General features: G+C 43.1%; 1 protein-coding gene and 1 long non-coding RNA gene across 2 annotated transcripts; one reads left to right on the forward strand and one right to left on the reverse strand.

The window, feature by feature from the left end:
* The first annotated feature begins 29 nt into the window (after window positions 1-29).
* Window positions 30-5,571, forward strand: LEPROT (leptin receptor overlapping transcript). The gene is made up of 4 exons (XM_084527600.1): window positions 30-148; window positions 264-339; window positions 842-1,028; window positions 2,304-5,571. Exons 1-4 carry the CDS (start codon window positions 133-135, stop codon window positions 2,418-2,420), a joined length of 396 nt encoding a protein of 131 aa, XP_084383726.1. The 5' UTR covers window positions 30-132; the 3' UTR covers window positions 2,421-5,571.
* On the reverse strand, window positions 5,150-25,217 carry LOC311440556. The gene is made up of 6 exons (XR_014695463.1): window positions 25,045-25,217; window positions 24,768-24,923; window positions 16,473-16,596; window positions 15,815-15,950; window positions 8,875-8,932; window positions 5,150-7,427 (listed from the first exon to the last, which is right to left on the reverse strand). It is a non-coding gene; the product is annotated as an uncharacterized lncRNA (long non-coding RNA).
* Window positions 25,218-25,310: the final 93 nt, after the last annotated feature.

Consider the following 25,310-nt stretch of genomic DNA (forward strand, 5'->3'; position numbering starts at 1 on the left):
CCTCCCAGCCGCCGCCGGGCCCTTTAAGGGCGGCCTCTGACGCGCTGGGCGCGGGCGGGGCCCCGCTACCGGCAGGCGGAAGCGGCGGCCGCCACCTCAGCGGGGCCGCGGAGCTGGGCGCCGGCCGGGAACATGGCGGGCATCAAAGGTACCGGGCCCCCCCCCGTACCCCCCCCCCCTTCCCCTGCTCCCGGTAACGGCCGTTAACGGTCGGTTCCCAACGGCTCCCAACGGTAACCCCCCGCCGCCTTGTGCCCTTGCAGCTCTCGTGGGGCTGTCGTTCAGCGGAGCCATCGGGCTGACCTTCCTCATGCTGGGCTGCGCCCTGGAGTACTACGGGTGAGCCCCTGCCCCGTTATTATTATTATTATTATTATTATTTATTATTATTATTGTTATCGTTATTATTATTTTTATTTAAACGCCCCCCTCCGGGCTTCTCGCGGCCCCGCGGCGTGTGTAGGGCGCGGTTTCGTGGCTGCCTTGGTTTTGGGTTGAAATCGCTCGGATTCGGGCAAGCTGCTGCTGCCTCCCGTCCTGCGCCTCCTCAGGCGCTGCGGTTGTGTCCCGGAGGGGCTGCAGCCCCCAATAACCCAATTTTGGGGCGTGCCGGGGCGGCTCCTGCCCTGCGTGAGGCTGTGGGAGGCTGAGCCTGCCAGGTAGGGGGGTGGGGGGGGGCCCTGCTGACAAAACCTTCTGCTTAAATCTCTGATTTTAAGCCCATTTTTCCAACCACAAAGTAAGGCAGCAGCTACTGCAATCGCTTTTCCTGAACACAACACACTTCCCATTAAAACACGCACTAAACTGACAATATATCTCTTTTTCTTCTTCTCCCCAGCGTGTACTGGCCGATGTTTGTCTTAATATTCTACTTCATCTGCCCCATTCCCCACTTCATCGCAAAAAGGGTGAGTGACGACAGCGACGCGGCCAGCAGCGCCTGCAGGGAGCTGGCGTATTTCTTCACCACTGGCATCGTGGTCTCCGCCTTCGGGTTCCCCATAATCCTGGCACGGGTCGAGGCGGTGAGTTCGGCTGGTTCTAAGAAACCAGTCACTGAGTATAACCTTTAAGCGTGCCCTTGTTTCTTTCTAAGCCCGGTGAGGCACTTTTGTTGGTGAATCCTTTCAGTAATTTTTTGACTGTGCTGCTTCTAGATTTTGATGAAAACTCTCGCTGCTGAAACTCTGTGCCTGTGCAGCTTTGTGACCTGAACAAAATGACTTACATGACTAAAAAGCTTTTAGATGTTTTCTTCTAGCTTTGCTGTGGTCCGCTACAAGTTATTGCCCCCTCCTTCATCTCATGCCTCTCTCTGTCATCAGCTTTTCCGGTGCTTCTTACGCCACCTTTCTTATTTTTATCTCAGAATGTCTGCTTTGTCCACCTAGGATGCTGAAAACTTGGTGACTGGAGCACGTTATCAGTTAAAAGATAAAAGGCCAGACTGCCAGAACTGCCCTCCTGGTTTTCAGAGCATTTCTCAAGCTCATGCTTTGTCCTCTCAAAGTCTGAGGAAATTCTGCTAACTTCTTTTCTTTGCTTTATGAACTGCTCTTCAGTGGTGAGATTTTTGTCACGGTTATTTCCAAGGCAAAGAACTCTCTTGTCCTGTCTCCCAAACTGCCTAATGAGATTCCTGTGTTTGTGTTTTGTTTTGTTTTGTTTTGTTTTCCCTTCAGTCTTTCAGTTTTGCCTAAAGCTCTGTCTGCTTAGCTATAATTTATTTTAACGCACAATGTCCCAACGTTATGTTTTTGTTCCGTTGTGGACCTGGCAACAGGCAGAACCAGAAGTGACCACGAGGGGGAACTCTAATTCATAGCTGTGTCTTTTAAGAGTAAACGTCCTTTATTAGGGTAAATTTAGCTGGGCAGATAGTTACAGAAAGCTGTAAGGCCCTGTTACCTTTAGGGCCCTGTGCTGTTTTCTGTGCTTGTTCCTGGCATTTATTTGAAAGTCTATCTTTTATTTTCATACCTAATATTTAAAAGAGAACACTAATCTAACTGGGTTTTTCTGCGACTTAGGTATGTTTTAGTGACTTGTATGGCAAGGTAATGATTTTGGTCGAGAATGTAGCACCATTAGTCTGTCTGTTGAAGTCTTGCATTAATAACAAGTAGTTGCTAATTAAGTAAATAGTAGTATAAATTGAATTATTTATAGTTTGTTTTTTCTCTTCATGCTTTTAGCACCTTTCTGTAGTATTTCGTTTAGTTTGTCTAATGCATATAATTAACTGCCCTGTACCTGTCTTATAAGAACTGCTTTGATTGTTTCATTTCCTTGCATTTCAGATCAAATGGGGAGCCTGTGGCCTGGTGCTGGCTGGCAATGCAGTCATTTTCCTTACTATCTTAGGCTTTTTTCTTGTGTTTGGTAGAGGAGATGACTTTAGCTGGGAGCAGTGGTAGGACCTCACCCTGACGCTGGTAACGTTTTGCAGCATACATCGCCGTGTGTATCTGTGTCTGTATTGCAACATATGTATGTGTGCACGCCGAGGCGTACGTGTGTGCATATGCATGTAATGTAGCTTTCCACTACCAGATCATAACGTGCTTTTTAAAATGTCAGCCAAGGGGGAAGGGCCTTTGTGACAGCTCTTAACACGTCCAGTAAAAATTGGGATCACCCTTGCAAATTTATCTACAAAGAAGTTTGCAAAATGTAAACTGTTTTACTCTCTTTTTCAGTTTATATGCATTAATTTCTGCTCTAATCAGAGTAGTATCGGTGTATGAGACGTTGGTCAGCATGGCTGTGTTTTGTTTTTTTAACCATGTAATCCAAATAGGTCAATAGAAAGATTATCCTACTTACTGTTGTTCAACTTGATTGCCTCTCTACTTTGATTATGGATAAATGAGTACTTGCTTTCCATTTGAGCAATTGTAATTCTAGTTGATTTTCCTGATAACAAAAAAATAACAAACATAAGTTATGCAAGCTCTTTTATTGCCTAACCAAAAAACCAAAACAACTGGTTAAAAATCCTCCCTTCCTTTTATGTTGTTCATTTAGAAACTACTTTTTTTCCCCTCTAAAGATACTCTTGATTTGTCCCTCTTCAACTTAATGACTGTAGATGTATTTTGGGAATAACCTAATGTATTTTAATGCTCAGAGCTGACATTACTTCTCTGGAAGGTTCACGGAGGAAGAAACTACTCTCAGGACACTTACAATCACAGCATACAACTCTATTCCTATGTGTAAAATGCCTAAATCGCAAAGAATGAGTGTTCTGCTCGGTAGGACTTCCCTCCTCAGTTCTCATTGCTTTTAAAACATACTTACTCAAACAGTTTTTCTTGTCTGTAAGAAAAGCTCATTATATTAAAACTATATTTTTCTGATGGCATTATCTTACTAAACGTTTACATTTATAAGTGAGTTTGTTACTATTTTGTCTTGCTGAATCCTTTGAATACAGATGCATTCTGATACAACCCTAACTCTAGAAGACTTTTCAGTAGCCTACAAAGGGATAAAAGAAGAGACACGTAGACACGTTAGCTTATTATTCCGTAGGAAAATGGAGATAAGGAGATTCCTGTTCTGTGAAGTAAGAAACTGAATTCCCACGTGGGGTATGTTTTACTGTTGAGTTCTTTAGATTAGCAGATTGCAAGTGAGTATTTTATAATTCCTGTTAGCTCACAGCTGACTGCTGTCACCCAGCATTAACTGTAAGGGACCTTGTGCAAAGAGGTAACAGAATCAACTCTACGAGATGTGGCGGCTTCACTGATGCAAAGGTTTCTGCCTACTAAATTGTATGGAACTACTTATGATGCTCTCCAAACTCCCTCATTACTGATGTACTGCAAAACGGAGTCCTGTGGATTGTTGCACAGAGCAAAGCTTAACAAATTAACGAATGTTACATGAGCACTCTGATACTTGGTCTTTTGTTCATGCTCAGGGCCATAGAAAAAAAAAAGGTATAAAAGTCATTCTGGGGACCAAGTAACATAGTGTCACTTCAGTAGGAATGTGGAGTGTCGTCCTTCAGGAAGGTAAATAATTCTTCTATTTGATGAGATAGAAAGCTGTTAATTACATGCTTTAAACACAAACTTCAGGTGTGTATAAAGTGAACACTTCAGTGGTGAGGAATGCTGAGTAGCTCTAGTTTATACTGAAATGTGCCTTACGCTGTCATTCGTGTAAAAGAAGAGTTAACCGAAGAAGACAAGTTTTTTTCTGAATGTTAATGCTTCCTCACAGATGAAGCAGGAACATGCCTGTAAAGATGCTGGGTGTAAACAAGTTGTCCACCAGTTTCTTCTTCCTGACTTCAAGTGAAATCTGCTGTGTCCTACTGATTGTAAAGTACTTTTGGGGAAACTGTTCTAGTTATGAGCTGAGTTGTTTAGAGCAAGCACAGTTTCTACACAGAGGTCCCACTTTCATTTTTGAAGAAGTCACTTTTTTCCCCTGTATCACAGCATTTTTCATTGAAGTCGGTGAAGTGAAACAACAACAGTAATATACAAATGAAGTGCCTGATTCTACACAAACCTGAAGTCATTGCAATCATTCCATTGACCTCCTGTTAAAATACCTGGGCTTGCAGCGGGTTCTTGAGTATTTTCACTCCTCCAAATTCATGGACCAACAGCTGCGATAGAAGTCTACAGAACTATTCAGTTAGCACTGAAATTTTGCTTTTGAGACAGTGGAGTAAAAACAAGCTGACATTAATTTTTCTTTAAATTAGAGAACAGTTACTGTAGGATCTGTTAGTAAATAGCGCGTGTGTGTGGCAGATACAGGCAGTGAGCACGTGACAATCTGAAGTTGAAAGGAGGACTAGAAGTAGTAGTACATCGTTAAGGAGAGGTTGCTTCTTTGACAAATTATGCTATTGTACTGTATTTACTTTGGATATTACTGTGGTTGGTGGGTACCTCATGAAATGGCAGGTAGATACTGAATGAAGAAAGCGAACGCTTCTCTTGTGATGCAGCTACGTGCACTAATACTTAATGTGAACTTCATGCAGATTTCACCATGGACTTCTGTTTTAAATTGTCTAACTTTTAAAATTAATTTTAACCATGTTTAAACCATGGAATTTTTGAGCTCTTTAGAAGTAAATTTCCTTGGACGAGTTTTCAATGTTTAAGTGTCAGGGTAGAAAAATTCTCAATGCTAGCTTCACTCATTGACACAAACCTGGTGCTCTGATGGCCAGTACTGGGCACACTGTCACTATCTACCAGTAGCAATTTCCTGTGGTTTCTCTGAAGTTGTTTTCATACGTGGAAGTGAATGTTATGTATCCAAAGTGCCTTAATTACAATACTGTGCTGATTTTGTGAATGCTTATACATGGAAAGATCATTATTTCGTAAACAGCTGAAAATCTGTTATTGCATTTTTATAAAGCTTCCTTGTCAATTAATCACATTTCCTGTAATTCAGATTGCAGTGCAGCTTTTGTAACTTTTGTAAACACTATTCTTATTTTTCTGTGATCGCCAGGTTCTCGAGATGAAGTATTAAGACACATCCTACTTTTCTTTTTGTTTTGTCTAATAAAACTGAGTAAACATACCTGGTGTTTAAGTCTTTGTCTTTATTATATTTCAAGAGCTGACAGAAGACTCCTGTGTAAGAGGAAAGATAAGAGGAGCAACATATCCAGTGCTTTCCTAAGGGTACTGTAGCTGTCAGACATGGCCACGGCGGGGAAGTTAATGAGCTGTTCAAATGCCTGTTGTACTGGTGATGATGTTTCTTAATGGGTAAAAAAGGGTCTTGGAGGGGGTTTTCAGACACTGTGATCCCTGGGGACTACATGTATCTTGCCAGGGGTTCTCCTACATCTTTTTCACACCCTTTCTGGAGCTGCATAGGATGTGTCTCATAGCTACCTGCAGGTGTTTTTGTACCTGTCCCCCTGATCATTAGCAGGGCATCAAAGCTCTCTTCCCTTCCCACTTTTCCTTCCTATTACTCCTGTAGCTCAGTTAGTGGCAGTACTGAGTAGGTGATCTCGATCCCACCACTGCTTGCGAAAATGAAGCCTGCTCAGTTGGTTTAACCCTGGCTGTGAAACACCCGCCATGAGGAGAAGGTGGCTGCAGTGTATGGGTTCTAAATTCTGATATTTTCTTTGCTTTGATTTGAGCATCTAAGCTTTGGAAGAGGTGAGTATGCTTGAACTTCAAATCGGCCGATTCAAAATCATTGCCCTGTTTTGCAGAACAAATATTTGGGATTGCCATTCTGTGCTGCCTCACCCAACTCATACTCTGCTTATAGAGTGACTTCAGGCTCTAGATTTTGAATGGGAGACTTGGTTCCTGAACTCCTTTATTCCACCTAATTTTGGATTTGGCAGTACTATGATAATATAGGATATGACTTATTTTTCCTACTCCTCCCACCCTTGTTTTTGTAGCTGCTCAGACAGAGCCATTTCCTGTCAACTTGTTTACCTGGGGAGAAAAAAACAAATATGCTTGAGTCTTGAACTGGTTTTACAGTCAATTCAGTCCTCTAAGCTTGTCACTTTCCTACTTGGTTATGACCTTGGATAACTTTCTAAAAAATTAAGCGGTCATAAAATGAATCTAAGCTCATCAATACCCAGACATTAACCAAACAAACTTGTCCTGGGAAGCTGTGCAGAGGCTGTTACTGTTAAACTGAAAATTATGTAAAGCTCTACAATGATCTCTGTAACTCTGATTTTAATTGTTAACACAGTGTGACTTTCCAGATACTGCATCATTTACTCTGCGGGGATTGTGTCTGAGCTATGATAATGGATGAAAAGACTATTTCATTAAGCTGGATGCACACCAGGTACTAATGACTAATTGATTTGTTTAAGTGGCCTCTGCAAATACATGACCAGTACATACTGGAGGGCTGCACAGGGAAGTGTCTCTTGATAAAATATGGAGGGGAGCATTGACTGCTGAGTTGGGATTGAATTTTAAAGATCAACTGGACACTCAGAAACATTTTTCTTCTGTTGCCTGGTGCTGTATTTCTCTTTTTTTTTTTTTTTTTTTTTTTTTTTTTTTTTTTTTCCTAATGTTAAGGGTGTTTTTAGCCATGCCTCTCTTTTTGGGAGTTACATTCACAAATTGCTTACAGCAGTTCATGCCCTGTAGGTAGGACTTTGGCTGGAGGTACTTTGCTTTCTATTCTGGAATTAATGTTCCCTGTACACTAGTTCAAGACTTTAACAAACATTCTGGATACTGCTGCTTTCTGCTGGCTCGTTGTAAATGAACTGTTTGATTGCTCCCTGTCTCCTCTCCCGTGAGGGTGCTCAGTCCTTGTCTGTGTGTGCAGACGGCTTCCTGCTGGCCCGCAGCACCTGGGGGCCTTTGGCCCTTTCTGGAGCAGGGAGAGAAGATGGGGTTTATAAATACATACCCCCCCTTCCTCCACCCCTAAAAAAAAAAAAAAAGTCTTAGATGATAGGAGGAGGTTTATTTTCCCAGTGAGACTAAAGCTACAGCTTTGTTTATTGTAGTAATTTATGTTTAATTAACGTAATTGTACATAATTGCACATTATACAATCTCACAAGCTCACTTTAGAATCTTTGCATATAGGATATAGGAAAGGCTTCTTCCTATGAAACATGCTTACAGCATTGCTGCCCATTATTAAAATTAGGATTTTCAATGAAATCACAGAATGATGGGCGCAGCTGTCCTGGCAGAGGTCTGAAACCCTGACAGTGTCTTTGTTGGCTGTTGTTACAACAGCTGAACTGGAAGGTGCCTGTGTTACGCTGTATTTTTAATTGCATGTTTTCCTGGGTTATAAAATTAATTAATAAGTAAAAAAAAAATCATGCTTACAAACTTAACTTCTCACTTCTATGGAGTTCTTAAAAAGCTGGATTCTTAACAAGCTGGATATGGCTGCGGCCATCCACAGCTGTGAATTTTGCTTTTTATCACTTGCTTGGAGCTGCTCTTTCGACTGTACTGGCAAACTTACTTCCTCGGCCAACATGAATAAATGACACCATGCTTGGATGTTTTTGTTTGCTTGAGGATTTGGAAAGAAGTTAAATGGTATTTATCGTGCTCTGCAAAGCATGTGCTTGAAATAAGAGGGTTGGTCATGACATTTATATGATTTGCTTATTTCTTGTTTTGACTGTTAAAGCTGGGCTTGTGATGTTGTTACTCATTTAATTCCTGCCTGAGACTGGTATTTCACCATGTAATAGGCTCTTTGTTACCAGTCTTCCATCAAAAAAAAAAAAAAAAAAAAGGCCTTTACACGACATAAAAACAAAAGCCGCAATAACTGCGACTTACTGGCTCCTGATCAAGTTCTCCTCTTTGAAGCTGGTGGGAATTTGGTGCTGGGGTCAGTGGGGCAGGGAAGGGAAGATACAAGCGGCCAAATCCTGTTGGATGCTGCAGCCCCTAAGGGCTGAGGGCAGGCTGTGAGCGTGCTCGTGAGTCACTTTGTGCAATGGATTGTCCCTCTCCTTCGGTGTCTGTTCCTTCTGCCACGGGGAATGTGGGTGACGGTGGTCACACAAATCCACATCCCAGCATTTCACAGAGGACCCTTCACTGCAGGAGAGCACTTCACAGCTTGTCCTTGTTTTAACAGCTTTGCTTTAGTGTCCCCCTGCCTGGCCAGTCTGTCTTTGTGCTGTTTTTTCTAACAGTATAACTGCTGACGGTTGCAATGAGGGGTGAGGATGTTTTTAGGACAAGGACAAGATAATAAAACAATCTCCCATGTAATAAATTTTGGAAGAGACCTCTGCTCTTAGCTCCATTTACAAATACTAAAAATGCATAATACTGCTCATGCATGTATAAAGTGACTTTTACCTTTTGAATCAAATTATACAAAATAACGTACCTCAGGCAGGCCAGAGCGTGCTCTCTCTTCTATCCACTCCTTCAAGAAAGCCTGCATTCTTACAAAAAAATGAAGAAAAAATAAATATTTTGCTGTTTAATTGAAATCTACAGCAGAACACATTAGTTTACAAGGTTCTTTAATAGCTAGACAGATATTCATTAGAAACAATCATTTCAAAATGCGCAGCCTTTCGGGTAGAGTCTTGTAAGTGAACGATGTGTAAAGTTAATTGGGATTCAGCAAATAGCCTCGGCTAGAGGTCAGATAACTCAGCCCCCTATAGATGCCTGAGCCACGGTGCAGGTGTCTGCTCCTCTCCTTGCTCAGGACAGGGCCGTTGTCTGCTCTCGTGTCTCTTTTCCCACAGGACCCAGCCCTACAAAGAAGGCTCAGAAGGTCCCAGGCTCTGTCTCAGCCCCTGCTGGCAGCAGTCCTGGCTCCAGCCCTCGTCCTGCCTCCTGGGGCTGCTCGGGGGGCTCCCGGACCCCTCCTCTGAGCCTGCCCTGCGTGCAGGCCCTGCTCCACATGTGCCCGTAGCTAGGGCTCCCTAAAAAACAAACACAAAACCAACCCAAAGCGACTCTGCCTTTAATTGCTGCTGGCATTTCCCGTTTCTCTGCAGTAAGGGAGTGAACGTTCCCCCCAGAGCCAGTGATTGCAGCCAGCTCCTGCTTCTCCGCCCCGACGGGACCGAGCTCTTGTCAGCTCTGGGAATCACGAGAAGGCAGCTGAGCCAAGGGCGAGCCACACATCAAAAACACTTAAACACGGGTTTATGGGTTGTATTAACAAGATGGAAAACAAGGCAAACAAGTGGCGATTTAGAAAGAATTATGTCGTAAAGTGCTAATAGGTCCTGGATGTGGATTCCATCTCTGACTTCCACTTACTTAAACCTTATGTTTAACAGGGAAGGGCTAAAAATACCTCGTGCTCTTTCTGTGAGGACTTTCTCAGACGCACCATCTAAGAAACCACTCTGAGATAGCAATTTCTTTAACCAGAAACAGGTTGGGTGATTGATTTGTCTGAGCACTCTCATTTTGTTGTCCTTGCCCCACCTTGTAGTGGGGTCACCCACAGCCAACCGTTAGATGCGGTAAGACTGAGCAGGACAGATGTATGGGTAGCCTTGAAAGAGAGCTCTTGTTTCTAGAGAAATTAGCACGTTCTCTTAAACACTGTGCTTTTTGACCATCACATATTAATGTGACATAAATCCAGCACTGCTAAACAAGGCCAGTGATCTCCCTCAGAACACATTTCATTAATCCTGTTCCTGCACAGCTGAATCATCTAGATCATATCCTTCACTTCAGCAAGGCTTTTGACACCGTTTCCCACAGCATTCTCCTCAAGAAACTGGCTGCTCTTGGCTTGGACTGGCGCACGCTTCGTTGGGTTAGAAACTGGCTGGATAGCCGGGCCCAAAGAGTCGTGGTGAATGGAGTCAAGTCCAGTTGGAGGCCAGTCACTAGTGGCGTCCCCCAGGGCTCGGTGCTGGGGCCGGTCCTCTTTAATATCTTCATCGATGATCTGGACGAGGGCATTGAGTGCACCCTCAGTAAGTTTGCAGATGACACCAAGCTATGCGCGTGTGTTGATCTGCTTGAGGGTAGGAAAGCTCTGCAGGAGGATCTGGATAGGCTGCACCGATGGGCTGAGGTCAACTGCATGAAGTTCAACAAGGCCAAGTGCCGGGTCCTGCACCTGGGGCGCAATAACCCCAGGCAGAGCTACAGGCTGGGAGATGAGTGGTTGGAAAGCTGCCAGGCAGAGAAGGACCTGGGAGTGATGGTGGATAGTCGGCTGAATATGAGCCAGCAGTGTGCTCAGGTGGCCAAGAAGGCCAACGGCATCCTGGCTTGTATCAGGAACAGTGTGACCAGCAGGGCTAGGGAGGTGATCGTCCCCCTGTACTCAGCTCTGGTGAGGCCGCACCTCGAGTGCTGTGTTCAATTTTGGGCCCCTCACTACAAGAAGGACATCGAGGTGCTCGAGCGGGTGCAGAGAAGGGCGACGAAGCTGGTGAGGGGCCTGGAGAACAAGTCCTACGAGGAGCGGCTGAGGGAGCTGGGCTTGTTCAGCCTGGAGAAGAGGAGGCTCAGGGGCGACCTTATCGCTCTCTACAGGTACCTCAAGGGAGGCTGTAGCGAGGTGGGGGTTGGCCTGTTCTCCCACGTTCCTGGTGACAGGACGAGGGGGAATGGGTTTAAGTTGAGCCAGGGGAGTTTTAGGCTAGATGTTAGGAAGAACTTCTTTACAGAAAGGGTTGTGAGGCATTGGAACAGGCTGCCCAGGGAAGTGGTGGAGTCACCATCCCTGGAAGTCTTTAAAAGCCATTTAGATGTAGAGCTTAGGGATATGGTTTAGTGGGGACTGTTAGCGTTAGGTCAGAGGTTGGATTCGATGATCTTAAGGTCTCTTCCAACCTAGAAATCCTGTGATTCTGTGATTTTACTTTATTTTACTTTATTTAACCGCTTCTTCTGCTCAGTGGGCACGGGTCCTGGTGATGCCATGGCTGTGTCACAGGGGACAGAATGTTGGCGGTGGCCATGTCACAGGGGGAGCCCGTGGTGCAGCCAGCCCTGGCGGCTATAAAAGGGCCGCAGCAGGCCAGGCCGGCCAGTCCGGCCGAGGAGTAGCCAGATGAGTGTGGGCTGAGGAGGGAGAGGAGAGGCCCTCCATGGCAATGAAGGGCGGCCGCTCCCCTCCAGCTGTTTTTTTTATTTATTATTACAGATAGAATCCTGGAAAAGGACAGAGCAAGACCATGGCTACAGCCTTCTTCCAGCACTCCGCTGGAGACGTGTCAACATTCTACAGGAGAGATCCCTGGACTCCACGGCCACACGATAAGGAAGGTCAACACCCAGCCCCTTCCCATATTGTGCCGCTGGCACCAACCCCACTGATGCCTTGTTGCCCGTACTTGCTTCTCTCCTAGCCTCACCGCTGGACATGGACACGCGCCCATGACACGTCAGCATTCTACAGGAGAGATCCTTGGACTCCATGGCCACATGCTGAGGAAGGTCAACCCCCAGTCCCTTCCCACATTGTGCCGCTGGCACCAGCCCCACTGATGTCACGGCCACATCACAGTGGGCCCAGGAGACGCCTGGTGTTAGACATGGCGGTTCTCTTGTTGCCCGTACTTGCTTCTCTCCTAGCCTCAGCGCTGGACATGGACACGCGCCCATGACACGTCAACATTCTACAGGACAGATCCTTGGACTCCATGGCCACATGATAAGGAAGGTCAACACCCAGCCCCTTCCCATACTGTGCCGCTGGCACCAGACGCACTGATGTCTTGTTGCCCGTACTTGCTTCTCTCCTAGCCTCACCGCTGGACACGGACATGAGCCCATGACACGTCAGCATTCTGCAGGAGAGATCCCTGGACTCCTTGGCCACATGATAAGGAAGGTCAACACCCAGTCCCTTCCCATACTGTGCCGCTGGCACCAGACCCACTGATGTCACGGCCACATCACAGTGGGGCTGGTGACAGGGTGGGCCCGGGAGACGCCTGGTAGTAAACATGGCGGTTCTCTTGTTGCCTGTACTTCTCTGCTAGCCTCAGCACTGGACACGGACGTGAGCCCATGACACATCAACATTCTACAGGACAGATCCTTGGACTGCATGGCCACATGCTGAGGAAGGTCAACACCCAGTCCCTTCCCACATTGTGCCGCTGGCACCAGACACACTGATGTCATGGCCACATCACAGTGGGCCCAGGAGGGGCCTGGTGTTAGACATGGCGGTTCTCTTGTTGCCCGTACTTGCTTCTCTCCTAGCCTCACCGCTGGACACAGACGCGAGCCCGTGACACGACAACATTCTACAGGAGAGATCCCTGGACTCCATGGCCACATGCTGAGGAAGGTCAACCCCCAGCCCCTTCCCATATTGTGCCACTGGCACCAGCCCCACTGATGTCACGGCCACATCACAGTGGGGCTGGTGACAGGGTGGGCCCAGGAGGGGGGTGGCACAACACACAGGGGTTCTCTTGTTAGTGCTTTTGCTTCTCTGCTAGCCTCAGCGCTGGACATGGACACGAGCCCATGATGCCACGCTCCTGGCCGCCTCTCCTTGACGCATCGCTGGAGACGCAGCAACATCCTACGGGACGGTCCTACAGAGGAGCAGATGGTGCCATCAGCGGACGAGAATTCTGCAACACCCCACACTTGCTATATGAACTTGTCTATGTGCAACCTTTTCTTAATAAAAGAACTTTTCTTAATAAAATGTAATTTTGAGAACCACTATGAATTGTGATGAAGTATCTTTTAACTGTTTCCTGCTGATTTCCTGTATGCTGTTCTCCCACAGAGACCAATGGAAACTTAATAATACCCATTGTTCAGCCATGGGGCCATATTTACACTTCAAGCCTTTGTATGCATAAAACATTAAACTGCTCCTACACATGTCTAGAATTAATTTCTTTGGGAAGAACTCAAAAAGCTAAAACATTCTATCTTGAAAATAAAATGAAACTGGAAAGCTAACCCACAAAAGGTATTGTTATCCCTTCACACTTTCACAGAATCACAGAATTTCTAGGTTGGAAGAGACCTCAAGATCATCGAGTCCAACCTCTCACCTAACACTAACAAGTCCTCCACTAAACCATATCCCTAAGCTCTACATCTAAACGTCTTTTAAAGACCTCCAGGGATGGTGACTCCACCAAGTAAGGCAATCCTCCTCGTCCTCTTTGATTTGGTGTGAAAAATGGTCCAGGTAGCTGAATTTTTAACTTCGCCTTCTGCTTATGCAGGGAATGCTTCCTCCCTGGTGGAAGTGATAGTTAGTGGTGGAAGTCATAGTGACAGCACTGATGTCAATGCACACTTCTTTAATGACAGGGATCGTTACACCAACAGACAGAAATAAAAAAGCCAATGTCTGTGTATCGTTCACCAGTAGGTCCTGAACTTTCTGATTCTTGGTGAAAGGCTCTGTGTACGTACCTCAAAAGGCAAGCCTAGCTTTCCTCCATCTGTGTGTTTGATGTCCGAGTGGCCACGTTTGTTGCACACATCTCTGCTGAGTTACAGTGCAAGGCATTATAGGGTACTGGAGCTAATTGTATTCTCAGCACTAAATCTTTTCTGTAATGCGCAGGTAATGAGGAAGTCTGCAGGTAAACTCATTATGAGGATCAGTCAATGTGTGTTTTCCTGTAGCGCTTTTAGTAATCATGTTAACTTGATAGCATTTCCCTGGCCTTCTGAAAACTTTTAAATTGCAGAAATGGGCCATTTGTTATTACTGTGTTTTTACTTGGAGTGTGGGAACAGGATGTAGGCTATTTTGTTCCCTTTTAAGCATCAAAAAATCCTACCCAAAACCAAACCTTCTGAAGTTAGATTCGATTAATCACAGAATCATGTTCAATAGGCTTTTTTTTTTTTTCCTTCTTTTTTCTTTTTTTTTCTTTTTTTTTTTTTTTTTTCTCCTTAACACACATACAAAGAAAGTAGAGTGGCAGAAATGCAAAGTGGCAAGGTGGAGGAAAAGGCCACTGGTGCTTGTCTGGGGTTATCCCCTGGTGCCGCAGTGGCCACTCGTATGTCCTGCAGCCAGACCTGGGATGGAGTGGGGCTGCATGAAATGTGACCTTTCTGAAGGGAAACCTGCCTGAGCTAAGTAATCAAACCTGACCTGTGTTTGACATGTGTCACGTGGAGACCTTTGGGCTAAAATACCTAATCAATAAAGGAGAATCTTGATGACTGGGGATATCTATACGCATTATTTCTGCCCCAGTGGGATCCATCTGCTTGTTGTTCATTCTTCTTCCCATACCTGGCCCTTTCTAGCCCCTTTTTCCCTCCTTCCCACCACACAGCTTCTATACCCTTGCTGTTCTTTTCTCATGCTGCTTTTTCATGCTGCTCCTTTTTTATCACCCTTTATTATTTCTGTAGAAAACAAGTCATGCAGAATGTCAACATCTCAGCATAGAAAGGGGTCCACCCATTTCCCATTTTTTGCACTCCGTTCTTCTGATTTCCTTCCAAAACTATTGGCTACTAATGCTGGCATAGTCCCTGATGTTTTGAAATTGTCACATCTGGCTCTGAAAAGTTACTGAGACAGAAACGTCTTCACTGCTGAACACAGTGTCTCAGCAACCCAGTACATCTGGTTTTGAGATGCATGCGAGATGTGCTTTCTAATAGGTCTTGACCGCAGTGCATCTTAATATGCATAAAATACTGCCAGATTTTGGAGTCAGGCCTGGGTCCCAAAGGGTAGATGCCAAGTTCCCACTAAAATTAGTGCCTAAAGATGTGGTTTAGAGCAATGTTGGAAAACTAGTAGCTTAAAACTGGACACAGTATAGTAGGACTTTGCTCAATATTTGAGTAAAATATTCATATTTTTAGAGTTTTCTTTGTTGCAGCTACTTTGGTACAAATTAGACAAATTTCTTGAAGTTAGGAGAAAAAAGCTTATCCTTTGTAGCCACTCAGTTATGAAGCAGATTTAGCCATGAATATACAGACAAAGATTTGAGGGCTGCGATAGCTTGACAAAGGGCAGCTGCCAAAAAGCTGCACAAAATCAATTAACAGTGGCTTGGCAAACCATGCAAAATACCTGCTACTGCTGAGCTGGGGCAGCAAACACGGGGGGTGCTGCTAAGAGAGCTGGTGCCTGAAGGGGATTGAGCTCCTGTGGGACCCAGGAGGTGGGCAGCAACCAGAGCTCTGGGTGTCGGGCTGCCACAGCACACTCATTGTGCTGCCCCACGTGTTGAGGCTGAGTTCTCCTTGCCCTGATAAAAGAACACCTTCGTCTTGGCATCATAAAATGATCTGTGGCTAGTCCCAGAATTTAAACTGAATTCTAGAGGCAATCACGACTGGTAGTAGGTGTTAGGACATGAGTGCAATGCACTTACTGCTGTGATGGGTTCCAGCCCTGGCTGTTTTTCTGGCTCTGTCTTCTCGATAGCCTCCACATTGGTGTTTGTGCACTGCTCACCAATTCGTGAACTGGTGTGGCGCTGATGTGTCCAGAAGATGACGTTTTTCCTGCTAAAATGGCAGCAGTCTGTAAGTATCGTTAGTATTGTTTATATATTTGCTTCAGACAGACCTCCTTCATAAACTGGGAGATGGTTAAGAGAAGTAACACAGGAGTTTAAAAGCACAAGAAAAGAAAAATCCAGAAACCTGATGTATCTATTGACTTGAATTATTAATGTGTGAAAAAAGCATGATGCAAAAGTGGGCAATTTGTCGCGTATGAATCAAACGTTTTAACACTCCTCTCATGAATAATTTTCAAAGTCTTTATTATCCTCAGACACTTACCAGTTTTGTGTAATTTCTGTCTATATGACTCACAGAATTACTTCATCCTCTGTAACTATTTTCTTGCCTGAAAAGCTTCCATATAAGATGGCAATAGCTGTTTATACCACAATCTACATCTATTTAGGTCTCTCTCCAATTTTTTCTCTCGCTGTAAGGAATTAAGTGTTCAAATGCACACATTTCTGTAAGCGCCCAGAGTATGTCATTGAGTATTAATATTCTGAGCCCAACAATTCTTACATTAGCCTGGCGGTGATTTCCTCCCTTTGCTTCTGTGTGTTTCCATCAGGTGTTTAGTAACGTCCCGCCAGATTCAGTAAGGACTGCGGTGTCGGTCGTGGGATGCTGACATCCTTCAGGTGTGCTAGGGGAGTGACAGTGAGAGAATTCATTAATTAATTGTTAACAATTGTACCTGGATTTGTTTCTCACAGAAACATTTACACCCTTTTAGGTTCTTGCACAGTGTCAGAGAAGGAGGTGAATTCTCTTCTTTCCTGTGAAGACACGTATTTGGGATCCCACTTCTCATTTTCCCCATGGACATCTACATTTAACAGCAAGTTACCAGGGCACTCAGATAACTTCTCTGCTGACCGGGCAGTTCCACTGTTCACAGACAAACTGGTCTTACCCTGCCATCATGTGAGACAAAGATACCACTTTTACTGATTTGATTTTTTTTTTTTTTTTTAAAGAGATCAATTTGTACCACACAGAGTTGCTCACAAGTTTCTCTTGGTGCTAGGGTAAAGTGTCTGAGGGTGAGTCAGGGTTTTAGGATCGGCGCTCTGCTGCCACCATCTCCGCAGTTATCAGCTGTGATTCATTCCTCTATGCCCCCGAGGTGAATCACTGTCAATAAGGCTCCGACAGCTCACCGTGAACGATTCCCTCCTGGAAGGTGAGCCGGTGTGCTCAGATGGCTGCCTTTGTTTCTCAAGTTCAAAGCAACAATTTAACTTTTTGTCCTAGAACCAAATAAATAACAGGAAGGAGCCATTCTGCTCTAAATTAAAGAGGTGTGTCTCTTGGATTATCTTTACTAAATTAGTATAGATACGCTTGCATCAGCCTGGGGAGGAAATTTGAGCACACAGCTCCTAGGGGTTTCCAACAAAGGAGGAACATGCATTTAATTATACATTTAATTATACATTTAATTAGCTGGTTGTGTTTTATTGTGGTATGCTCAGTAAGTTTTAATGTCTATTCAATTATCCTTTCTTATGGTTATAATAGCACTTTTTGTTTTATTTTTATTCTAAAAACTTAGGTTTGTTTTTTTTTTTTTTTTTTTTTTTTTTAGTGTATTTGATGCCAATTTATTGTATCAGTCAAAGTATATGACTGTAGTATCTGTACAGCTGTGGAAAACACGAATCTTTCAGGAGGGAGCATTTTTTGTACAGAATATGCTTAACCTCTACTTAATGTAATTTTAATTTTGCAGTGTGGATTGCAGACAGCATTTCTTTAGGTGTCCAAAAGTGAAGGCTAATTCTGTTCGTGTTCTTAATGCAGCAGCAAGATTTTGGTTGGTTGATTCGACTTGGATGCCAGTTAGGAGGTGCAGGAAGAGTAAATGCAAAAATTCCTTGCAGCAGCAAGAACATCCCTGGAGGAAAACACTGTGAAGGCAGTGTCCATCTTTGACTTAACAACAAATCTAGACTTTTCACTTCTGGTGGCCATTAAATGGCTTAGAAAACTTCATACACACACACACACACGATTTGTTTTTACATAGAATAAGAGCGTTTGATTTTTCTACAGCAATCCTATAGTCGGTCTCTTTCACCTGGCTAAACACAAGTTGGTTAACCCAGCAGGAATAAATTAGATGAATTAGAAAGGTGGTGGGGATGACAAAACCCATGCTACACACCCAGAAGAAGCTCAGCTGTGCTGAGGACTGACAAATTTAACCTGGTGCTGAATTTCTAACACTTCTTCTAGCTCTTTCACATGCATACGTGCTAAGTTTGCATGAAGTTACTAAGGTTGAATATGCTTCAGATTTCTGCCTCTTTATTCAGAACTGTAAGCCTCAGAAAAGGATTTATGTTTAGGCTTGTTATGTTGGCACCCTCCTCTTACTGTTGGGGGAGATGGTTGGACCATTTTTCCTCAGTAGAGGAAAATAGCATATATATTTTTCTATTATTATTATTTTTTTGTTCTTGAGCAGGAAGCCTGTAGGCTTTGCTACAAGCCTAGAAGAGACGTGGTTGCTGTACTACCTGGCAGCAAGATTAGCATTACAATAGATATCAGTATGGATGTAAGATGGCACAGGAGATTAGTCACTTTTTGTTCTGAGAAGTCAGGGTACTGTCATCGTCCTCCAACACAAAGGCTACATGACTCTATCCAGCATGACTCCTGGAAGGGAAAGAATTGGTTTAATGCTTCTTTATTTAAATAAATAAGCCTTCAAGGCTAAATAACATCGTGATTTTTTTTCTGTCTGAAACTTCACGTACAGTTTACATGTTTCTTTCTCTGTCAATTGCATGTGGATTTCTGAAGTCTTCTCAGGTGCCTTACAAAAACACTCGGGACTTGGTATTTCATGGTATTTTGTTGTTGTTCTATGTGTAAGTCTTTGAAAGGCTGCTGGACCTTTGCTATTTTTATAGTGCTTCAAGGGAGGAAGTTTGAGGTGAAATGTGGAGGCTGAGAGAAAATAAATTTCACTGCTGTTTGCATTTATAAAGACATTCTCCAAAAAATTCCACTTCCACGAAGGGTGAAGCCCTAGGAAGAGGGGATGCTGTGGTGGCACTGGAAAACATTGTCTTTAGTCACAGGCCTGCCAAACCAAGGGGTTTTCCTTCAAATTCAGACTCAGAGTGGACGATGGCACAGGCCCAATGGTTAAGTATAAACTCAGAGCATGGAAAAAGTGCAGGAGCTAGGGAGCCTCATCAAGATACAGTTACAGGAGCAAAAGAGGAAAATCATGGGGCAGCTGGCTTAACGCCCTGGATGTCTGAATGCAAATGCATAAAGTGTGGAGAAAAAGGAGAAACTGGGAATTTTTGTATTCTGTCAAAGTGATAACTGCACTGGTAAAGCAGATAATTCGGGGGGTAATTCAGGATGGAAGAAAAGACTTGTTCAGAGAGGTCAGAAGGCACAGGAGGAATGGAGGTCTTTACCAAAAGGATATGATTTTTGTTGAGATCCAACGTATGTGGAGGTGAAGTAACTGGAAGTATTTGGGCAAAGATGTAAAGAAAAGATCAAGGCAAGGGTTTATTGTGTGTCGCAAAGGAGGTCAGGTGGGCAAGGACCTTTTCAGCTAGAGCTGGTTAACATCTTCAGAGAATACTCCTCCAGGTTTTTTTTTTTTTGACTGAGAGAGGAATCAACCAGTTGAGCATGTGAAAATGTAAGGACACAGCAGAACACAGACAAAACTATTTGGGAAAGAAAACTCCAATAAAATCAGTTATGGTGAATATCAAATGGCAATTAAGTCTAGCAAGTGGAGTTGTCCAGGGAAGTTGACATTTTCTTGAAAAAGTTATGTGAGAGTAAACATCCTCAGCTTCAAAGTGAATTAAAGGTGGTAAAGTTAGCAGGGGAGAAAATATTTTGAATTTAATGTGAAACTTTTTTTAGAATTGAAAGCTGTGTTACGTTACTATAGAGGACTTGTGAAAGAATAACACAAGCATGTAGGGGTAAATCAGAAAGACAAATACAGAACAGATCGGACCCCATGGCTCCATTAGGGTCAGCAAGAAAATGTTTTTGGTAATGAGAAGAATTCCTGCAGATAAGGAAAACTTCTAATATGATAGTATATTATTTTCAGTGATGTTTTTGATGCTCACATGACTTTCTCCTAAACAAGCCAGGGAAGTCTAGCCTACATTAAACCATAGAATCACAGAACAACTTGGGTTAAAGATCATCTGCATCTAGTCCAACCCCCCTGCTATGGGCAGGGACATCTTTCTACAAAGTATTCAGATGAAAAGAAAGGGACTTTCAAAACCAAACAAGAACAGAACAAACCCTCAGCCAGCAATTCAGGCTGATGGACTTCAGGTAGGGTGGTTGTTCAGGGGTGCACCTGAAGCCTAAAACTGTCTGATGTGTTCAGTGAGTACCTGAAAAGTGTATGCATATTAAATCTTTGGATAACAAAGTGCTAGGAACAGTTGCAAATGCTTTAGAGAACAGGATTAGAATTAAACGTGATCTTGACAAATTGCTGACATGATCTGAAATAAATAGGCTGTAATTCAATAAAGATGAGTGCAAGGTACTTAGAAATAATCAACTGCACAAACAAAAGTTCTGCAGGAAAGATCCGAGGCTTAGGGAGATATGCAAACTAAGCCTGAGTCAACATAGGTACACAGCTGGGAGGGAAAGAAAAGCAAACACCCACATGGGATGAGTAAACAGGGTTGTCTTGTGTAAAACGTGAGCTGGTCCTTTCCCTTTACACAGCAATTGCTAAGACTTTAGTTGGAGTTCTGGCTCCAACTTTGGACATCGCCCTTGAGAAAAGAGAGCAGCAGGAATGAGACCAAAGGAGATCTGTAAGCCTCAGCAGGTCTCCAGAAGAGGTGATCTGTAAAGAAAGGCTGAAGGAACTGGAGCTGTTTGGTTTACATCCAGTATGGGACAATAACGTAACTAACATACAAAAAGGAACTTCTTAAAGGAGGATTACATCTGCTGTCTTTCCCAAATATATGAAAAAATTAAGAGGATTATGCTGCAGGAAGATTTAGTTTAGATATTAAGAAAAAAAGAAAGAAAACCTTTAAAAATAATTATGCACTAGGATAGGCTATGTAGGGATGTTTTTTCCCTTCACTGAACACCAGTGATATATGGCAGAGTGAAATAAAATTTACTCAGTCAAACATTTGTCTTGAGATGTTTAAACCTAAATAGAATATTACTTCCACGTGGGCCTGTCGTGTACCTCACCTAGCACGGATGTGGCAAATTAGCCAGTTTGTGACAGTTTTTGCTTGCGCTATGGAAGTCCAGGATACAAAAGCTTCATCAGATTCCCAGCCTCTGAACAGAAATTGCATGTGGTCAGATTTCCGAAACTGTCACATCAGAATGCAGAAATATTTTAAAAATAGAATTTATATTCAATTCGAGATGGTGATTCTTTTAATGAGGAGAGAGATTGGCTTCTGCTGCTTTGAGGAAATGGATCATGAATTACCGAAAGGCAATAAATAAATTAAAGCCAGTCAGTAGGTTTGTGTTTACGGCCACAGTGGAGCTGTTTACACAAGCCAATAGATGGTATGATGAGACATTCGAGTCTATTTACCGAGAAGAGCTTGCAGTAGCTAAATCAAAATATTTTTCTTCATAGCTTATGAAACGGATTTTTTTCATTTATTTTAAAACAATACTGCTAAAAATAAAAAATGTCATAAAAACCTCTGCTGCACGTATCTGGGACTTATCAGTCTCTGGTACCTTGGCTTTAAACTCTTGCTGTCTTTTCCAAGAAAAAGGGTAAGCACATATTTTCTAGCTGTGTTCAATCATCACTTTAAGTTCCTTGATATAACGGGGAGGGGTACCAAGGGCTATGAAATGGGGGTGAAATCGGTAATTTAACTCTCAAGGAACTCTCACTGGTAGCAACGAAACCTGAGGCTAAGACAGTCTGTCTAGATTATTTTATCCAATTTTCTTGGAGGTACAAAGCTGTATAATTATTCTTTTCATTAACTTATTAAACCCTCACTTAAACTGTTTCTTTTCTGTCCTGTTTTTCTGATTAGAGGTTGTTCCAGAAATGAGTATTTTTCTACTGGCCAGGACTCAGATTTTAATAACAGGAATAAATGTTTTTGAGGCAGGTTTATACCCATCTAGTTCATGCCAGTATTGTCCTTCGCTTTAAGTGGTTTATAATTCTTTCTGCTTAGGAGTTACTCCCCAGCTCTCACCCCTCTCCCCCAGTTTGTTATAAAGTCTGAATGCTTTAGAAATCAGATCTTATCATGCTCCCCTTTTATACAAAAGCACTATTTATTTGTTCTCGACTCTTACAGTACTACTTCCTAGCAAATTTAGTTAAAATACCAGTGCTTGGGACTTGCAATTTTACGTGCTACTTTTTCATAATTCTGTTTGCATGTATTAACCCTTCCAGCATTCTCCCTGCTGTGGCTATAGTAACTTTAGTGTCCTTACCCTCTTATCCTTCCTGCTACTGTGGTCAACATAGTTATCTTTACAGCAAAGTAAGGAGATTCTGTGTTCACTGTGGGGTTATAGCAAATTTGTAATCTCTACTTCTGCTGTTTGTTTTAAGGGGGTTATCTTTAATCTGTAACCTAATCTCTACTTTTGCTGTTTGTTTTAGTATTTTTTTTTCCAAGTCTCATTTGTGATATCTTTAGTGACTTCTGGCATGGACTGTTGTTAGAGACAAAGTATTCTTGGTGTATATTCGACTGTGTGCCTGATCTGAACTGGAAATTCACGTGCATAACTGGGCCCATAGCTATGCATTAGATGAAAGAACATACGTACAAAAAGGTGACATAAAAAGATCTTTTATCTCACTTAGTTACTGGACTTCTGACTTCTGAGTAAAGGTAGCTTCTAAGCTACAAACGGTGTAGCTTTTCGGAGAAGTACAGATGCTACAGTGTGCTCGTTGTTCATTTTCAAACCATTTTGCATAACCTGGGATGTTTTTCATTTTTCCAACTTCAGACCTGGTCTTTATCAATTTAATAGCTGAAAAGCTCATTCTAGCAATTCAAGGTCAGGATTTAAATTTAATTTTAGTTATTAATTTTCACTGTCAATTTCTTCACTATGACTCAGGATTTGTAAGTTGCAGAAGAGCAGTATAGTAAAGAAGAAATTAAAGTAGTCTCTCTGTGTCCAGGTGGTTCACAGAAATGCAATTAAAAAAAATAATGAGAAATAATTATCTGTCTTCCAACTGGTTCATAACTGTGTTAAAGCCTACTGCTTTTTTTTTTTTTTTTTTTTTTTAAACCACATTTTCTTTGACAATTTTGTGATGCAGAAATCAGTTCCAGTTGGAAATTTAGGTGTTTAAGGAAACCAAACTCCATTGATTAATAGCCAAATTCTAAACAGAAAATAAATTCTGCAGGAGTTTTTATTCTAATGAGTAAATCCAGATTACATTTCAGAACAAATTGCTTTGGACCAGCAAGTCCTCTGTAGACAGTGAATGTTAGTCATGCTAAACTGTGGTGTATGCCCACAAGGAGTTTCAGTGAACAGGGCTGCATGTAGGGTAAGGTGGAACCTGGAAGAATAAAGGTATCGATGACCATCTTCTTCTGAAGGTTTCATTGCAGTGCATAAAAAACTAATGATCCAAGTTTTCTATCTGCAAATATGAGGGATTGGATTGGTAAATTGGTCAGAAATGATTGCTTGTTACATGAAAAGAGGAACAGGCTTCTCTACATATCATCCTGTATGTAAATACGCCATGTTTTCTGACTTTCTGTACAGATTACTGCTTTTTTTTTTTTTTTTTTAAATGGTGCATATGACTGGGTTGCCAGTCTGTATGTCTATGTCTATCTGGATCTATATGTACCAAAGACATTACTTTATAACTATGCATGTATATTTTATGTACATGTATATCTCATGTACATTCATGAACTGTATGTACAATTTTGTGTATATAACCAATACAGCTTAAAGATGACAGATTAAGCTACTTTCCTTTTTAATATGCTTAGAAAAACTGAAGACACAGGGACGGTAAGGATACTTTGAAAATAAAGCTCTAATTTTTGTTCGTAAATAATCTTAGAACAAATTACCATTTAAAAATCAATCCAAATACTAATTCAAATGATCCGTAATACTGCAGGTGAAATCATCACTGCACTGAAGTCGATGGCAAAACTTTTATTATTTTGCCCAACATTACATGCTGTCTGTCTCGGGTAAATGAGTTTTTGTTGTCGTTTTTAATAAAAGACACTTTATAAATAACTGTTCTTTTAAAACGGTCATCTGTGTGGCTTACAAAATGGGCTATTTTGTAAGTTTCCTGTATGTTTCCTGTGTCTGTACTATTTTAAGTTTTAAAATCACATTTCTTGATCAAAATCATATTCTTACATGAATGCATGCGGCGAACACTGTGGTATTCACACTTTTGGGTTCAAATAGTTAAATGTAACAAATTGTGTCGAATGTTCACATACACCTTGGAAGTCTCTGACAAGCTAATAACATTAACATTTTCACAACTTTAAAGAACGGGGTTTTCAGGACTAACTTCTGGTACCTTCACTCACTTTCAGGTATGTAATTGAATAAATAGAGAAAACTGAACTGGACAGCACTGCTTGCAGTTATATGCCAGTTAGAAGCAGCGTGTCCGAGTCAGATTGTTTAGGGCACTAAATCTTTGTCCTTCTGACAAGGATGTTTGTGTTAGGATCAGTACTTCACAACCTTTATATGCCTATCATTTTGTGACAATTCCGAGAACCTCGGGAAGCACATTAAATATCTTACTGGTCAGAAAAGCACTGCCTGTGCCTGTGGTCGCTGCTACCTCCTGCATTAGCAGCCGGCCCCCGAGCACAGCCTCTGCTGCGGCTGAGCGCTCATTAAGCTCCCAGCAAACGTCTCCGTGGCTCCAGGCAGCACTGGTCGTCCCCCGAAGGTTCCCTGTTCACGTAAAAAGAAGGAAAAAAGTAAGAACTGCCCTTAACTTTCCTCAGTACCCACGCCGCGGGGAGCCGTTGTGACAGGAGTTTGTCAGCCTCCCCCCTGCCCGCGCTGCCCTCACCCGGGAGCGGGGGGCGCTGCCTCCGTGGGGTGAAGCCCCCCGTCGTCCCGGGGGCTGTGTGGGGCTCAAACTTCCCCCGGGGCCCCCTGCCATGGGAGGAAAATTCAGCTGAAGTACCCGGGGAAGCCCCCGTCCCGCTCCGCCCCGCGCTGACGGGGCCCCTCCGACATCTTGTCCCTGAGGCGAGGCGGCGGGGCCGGGGCGGGCTGTGAGGGGGGAGCTGGACGCAGGTGGGGCTGGCGAGGCGGGGCGGCTGCTGCGCCCCG

This window comes from Aythya ferina, assembly GCF_964211825.1.
Source record: "Aythya ferina genome assembly, chromosome: 8".
In the NCBI taxonomy this organism is placed as follows: Eukaryota; Metazoa; Chordata; class Aves; order Anseriformes; family Anatidae; genus Aythya; species Aythya ferina.

Bases quoted from the DNA above. Each gene is read 5' to 3' on its own strand.
- LEPROT (XM_084527600.1), top strand. The intron at 340-841 runs GTGAGCCCCTGC...TCTTCTCCCCAG, and splicing joins TGCGCCCTGGAGTACTACGG to CGTGTACTGGCCGATGTTTG. The intron at 1,029-2,303 runs GTGAGTTCGGCT...CTTGCATTTCAG, and splicing joins TCCTGGCACGGGTCGAGGCG to ATCAAATGGGGAGCCTGTGG.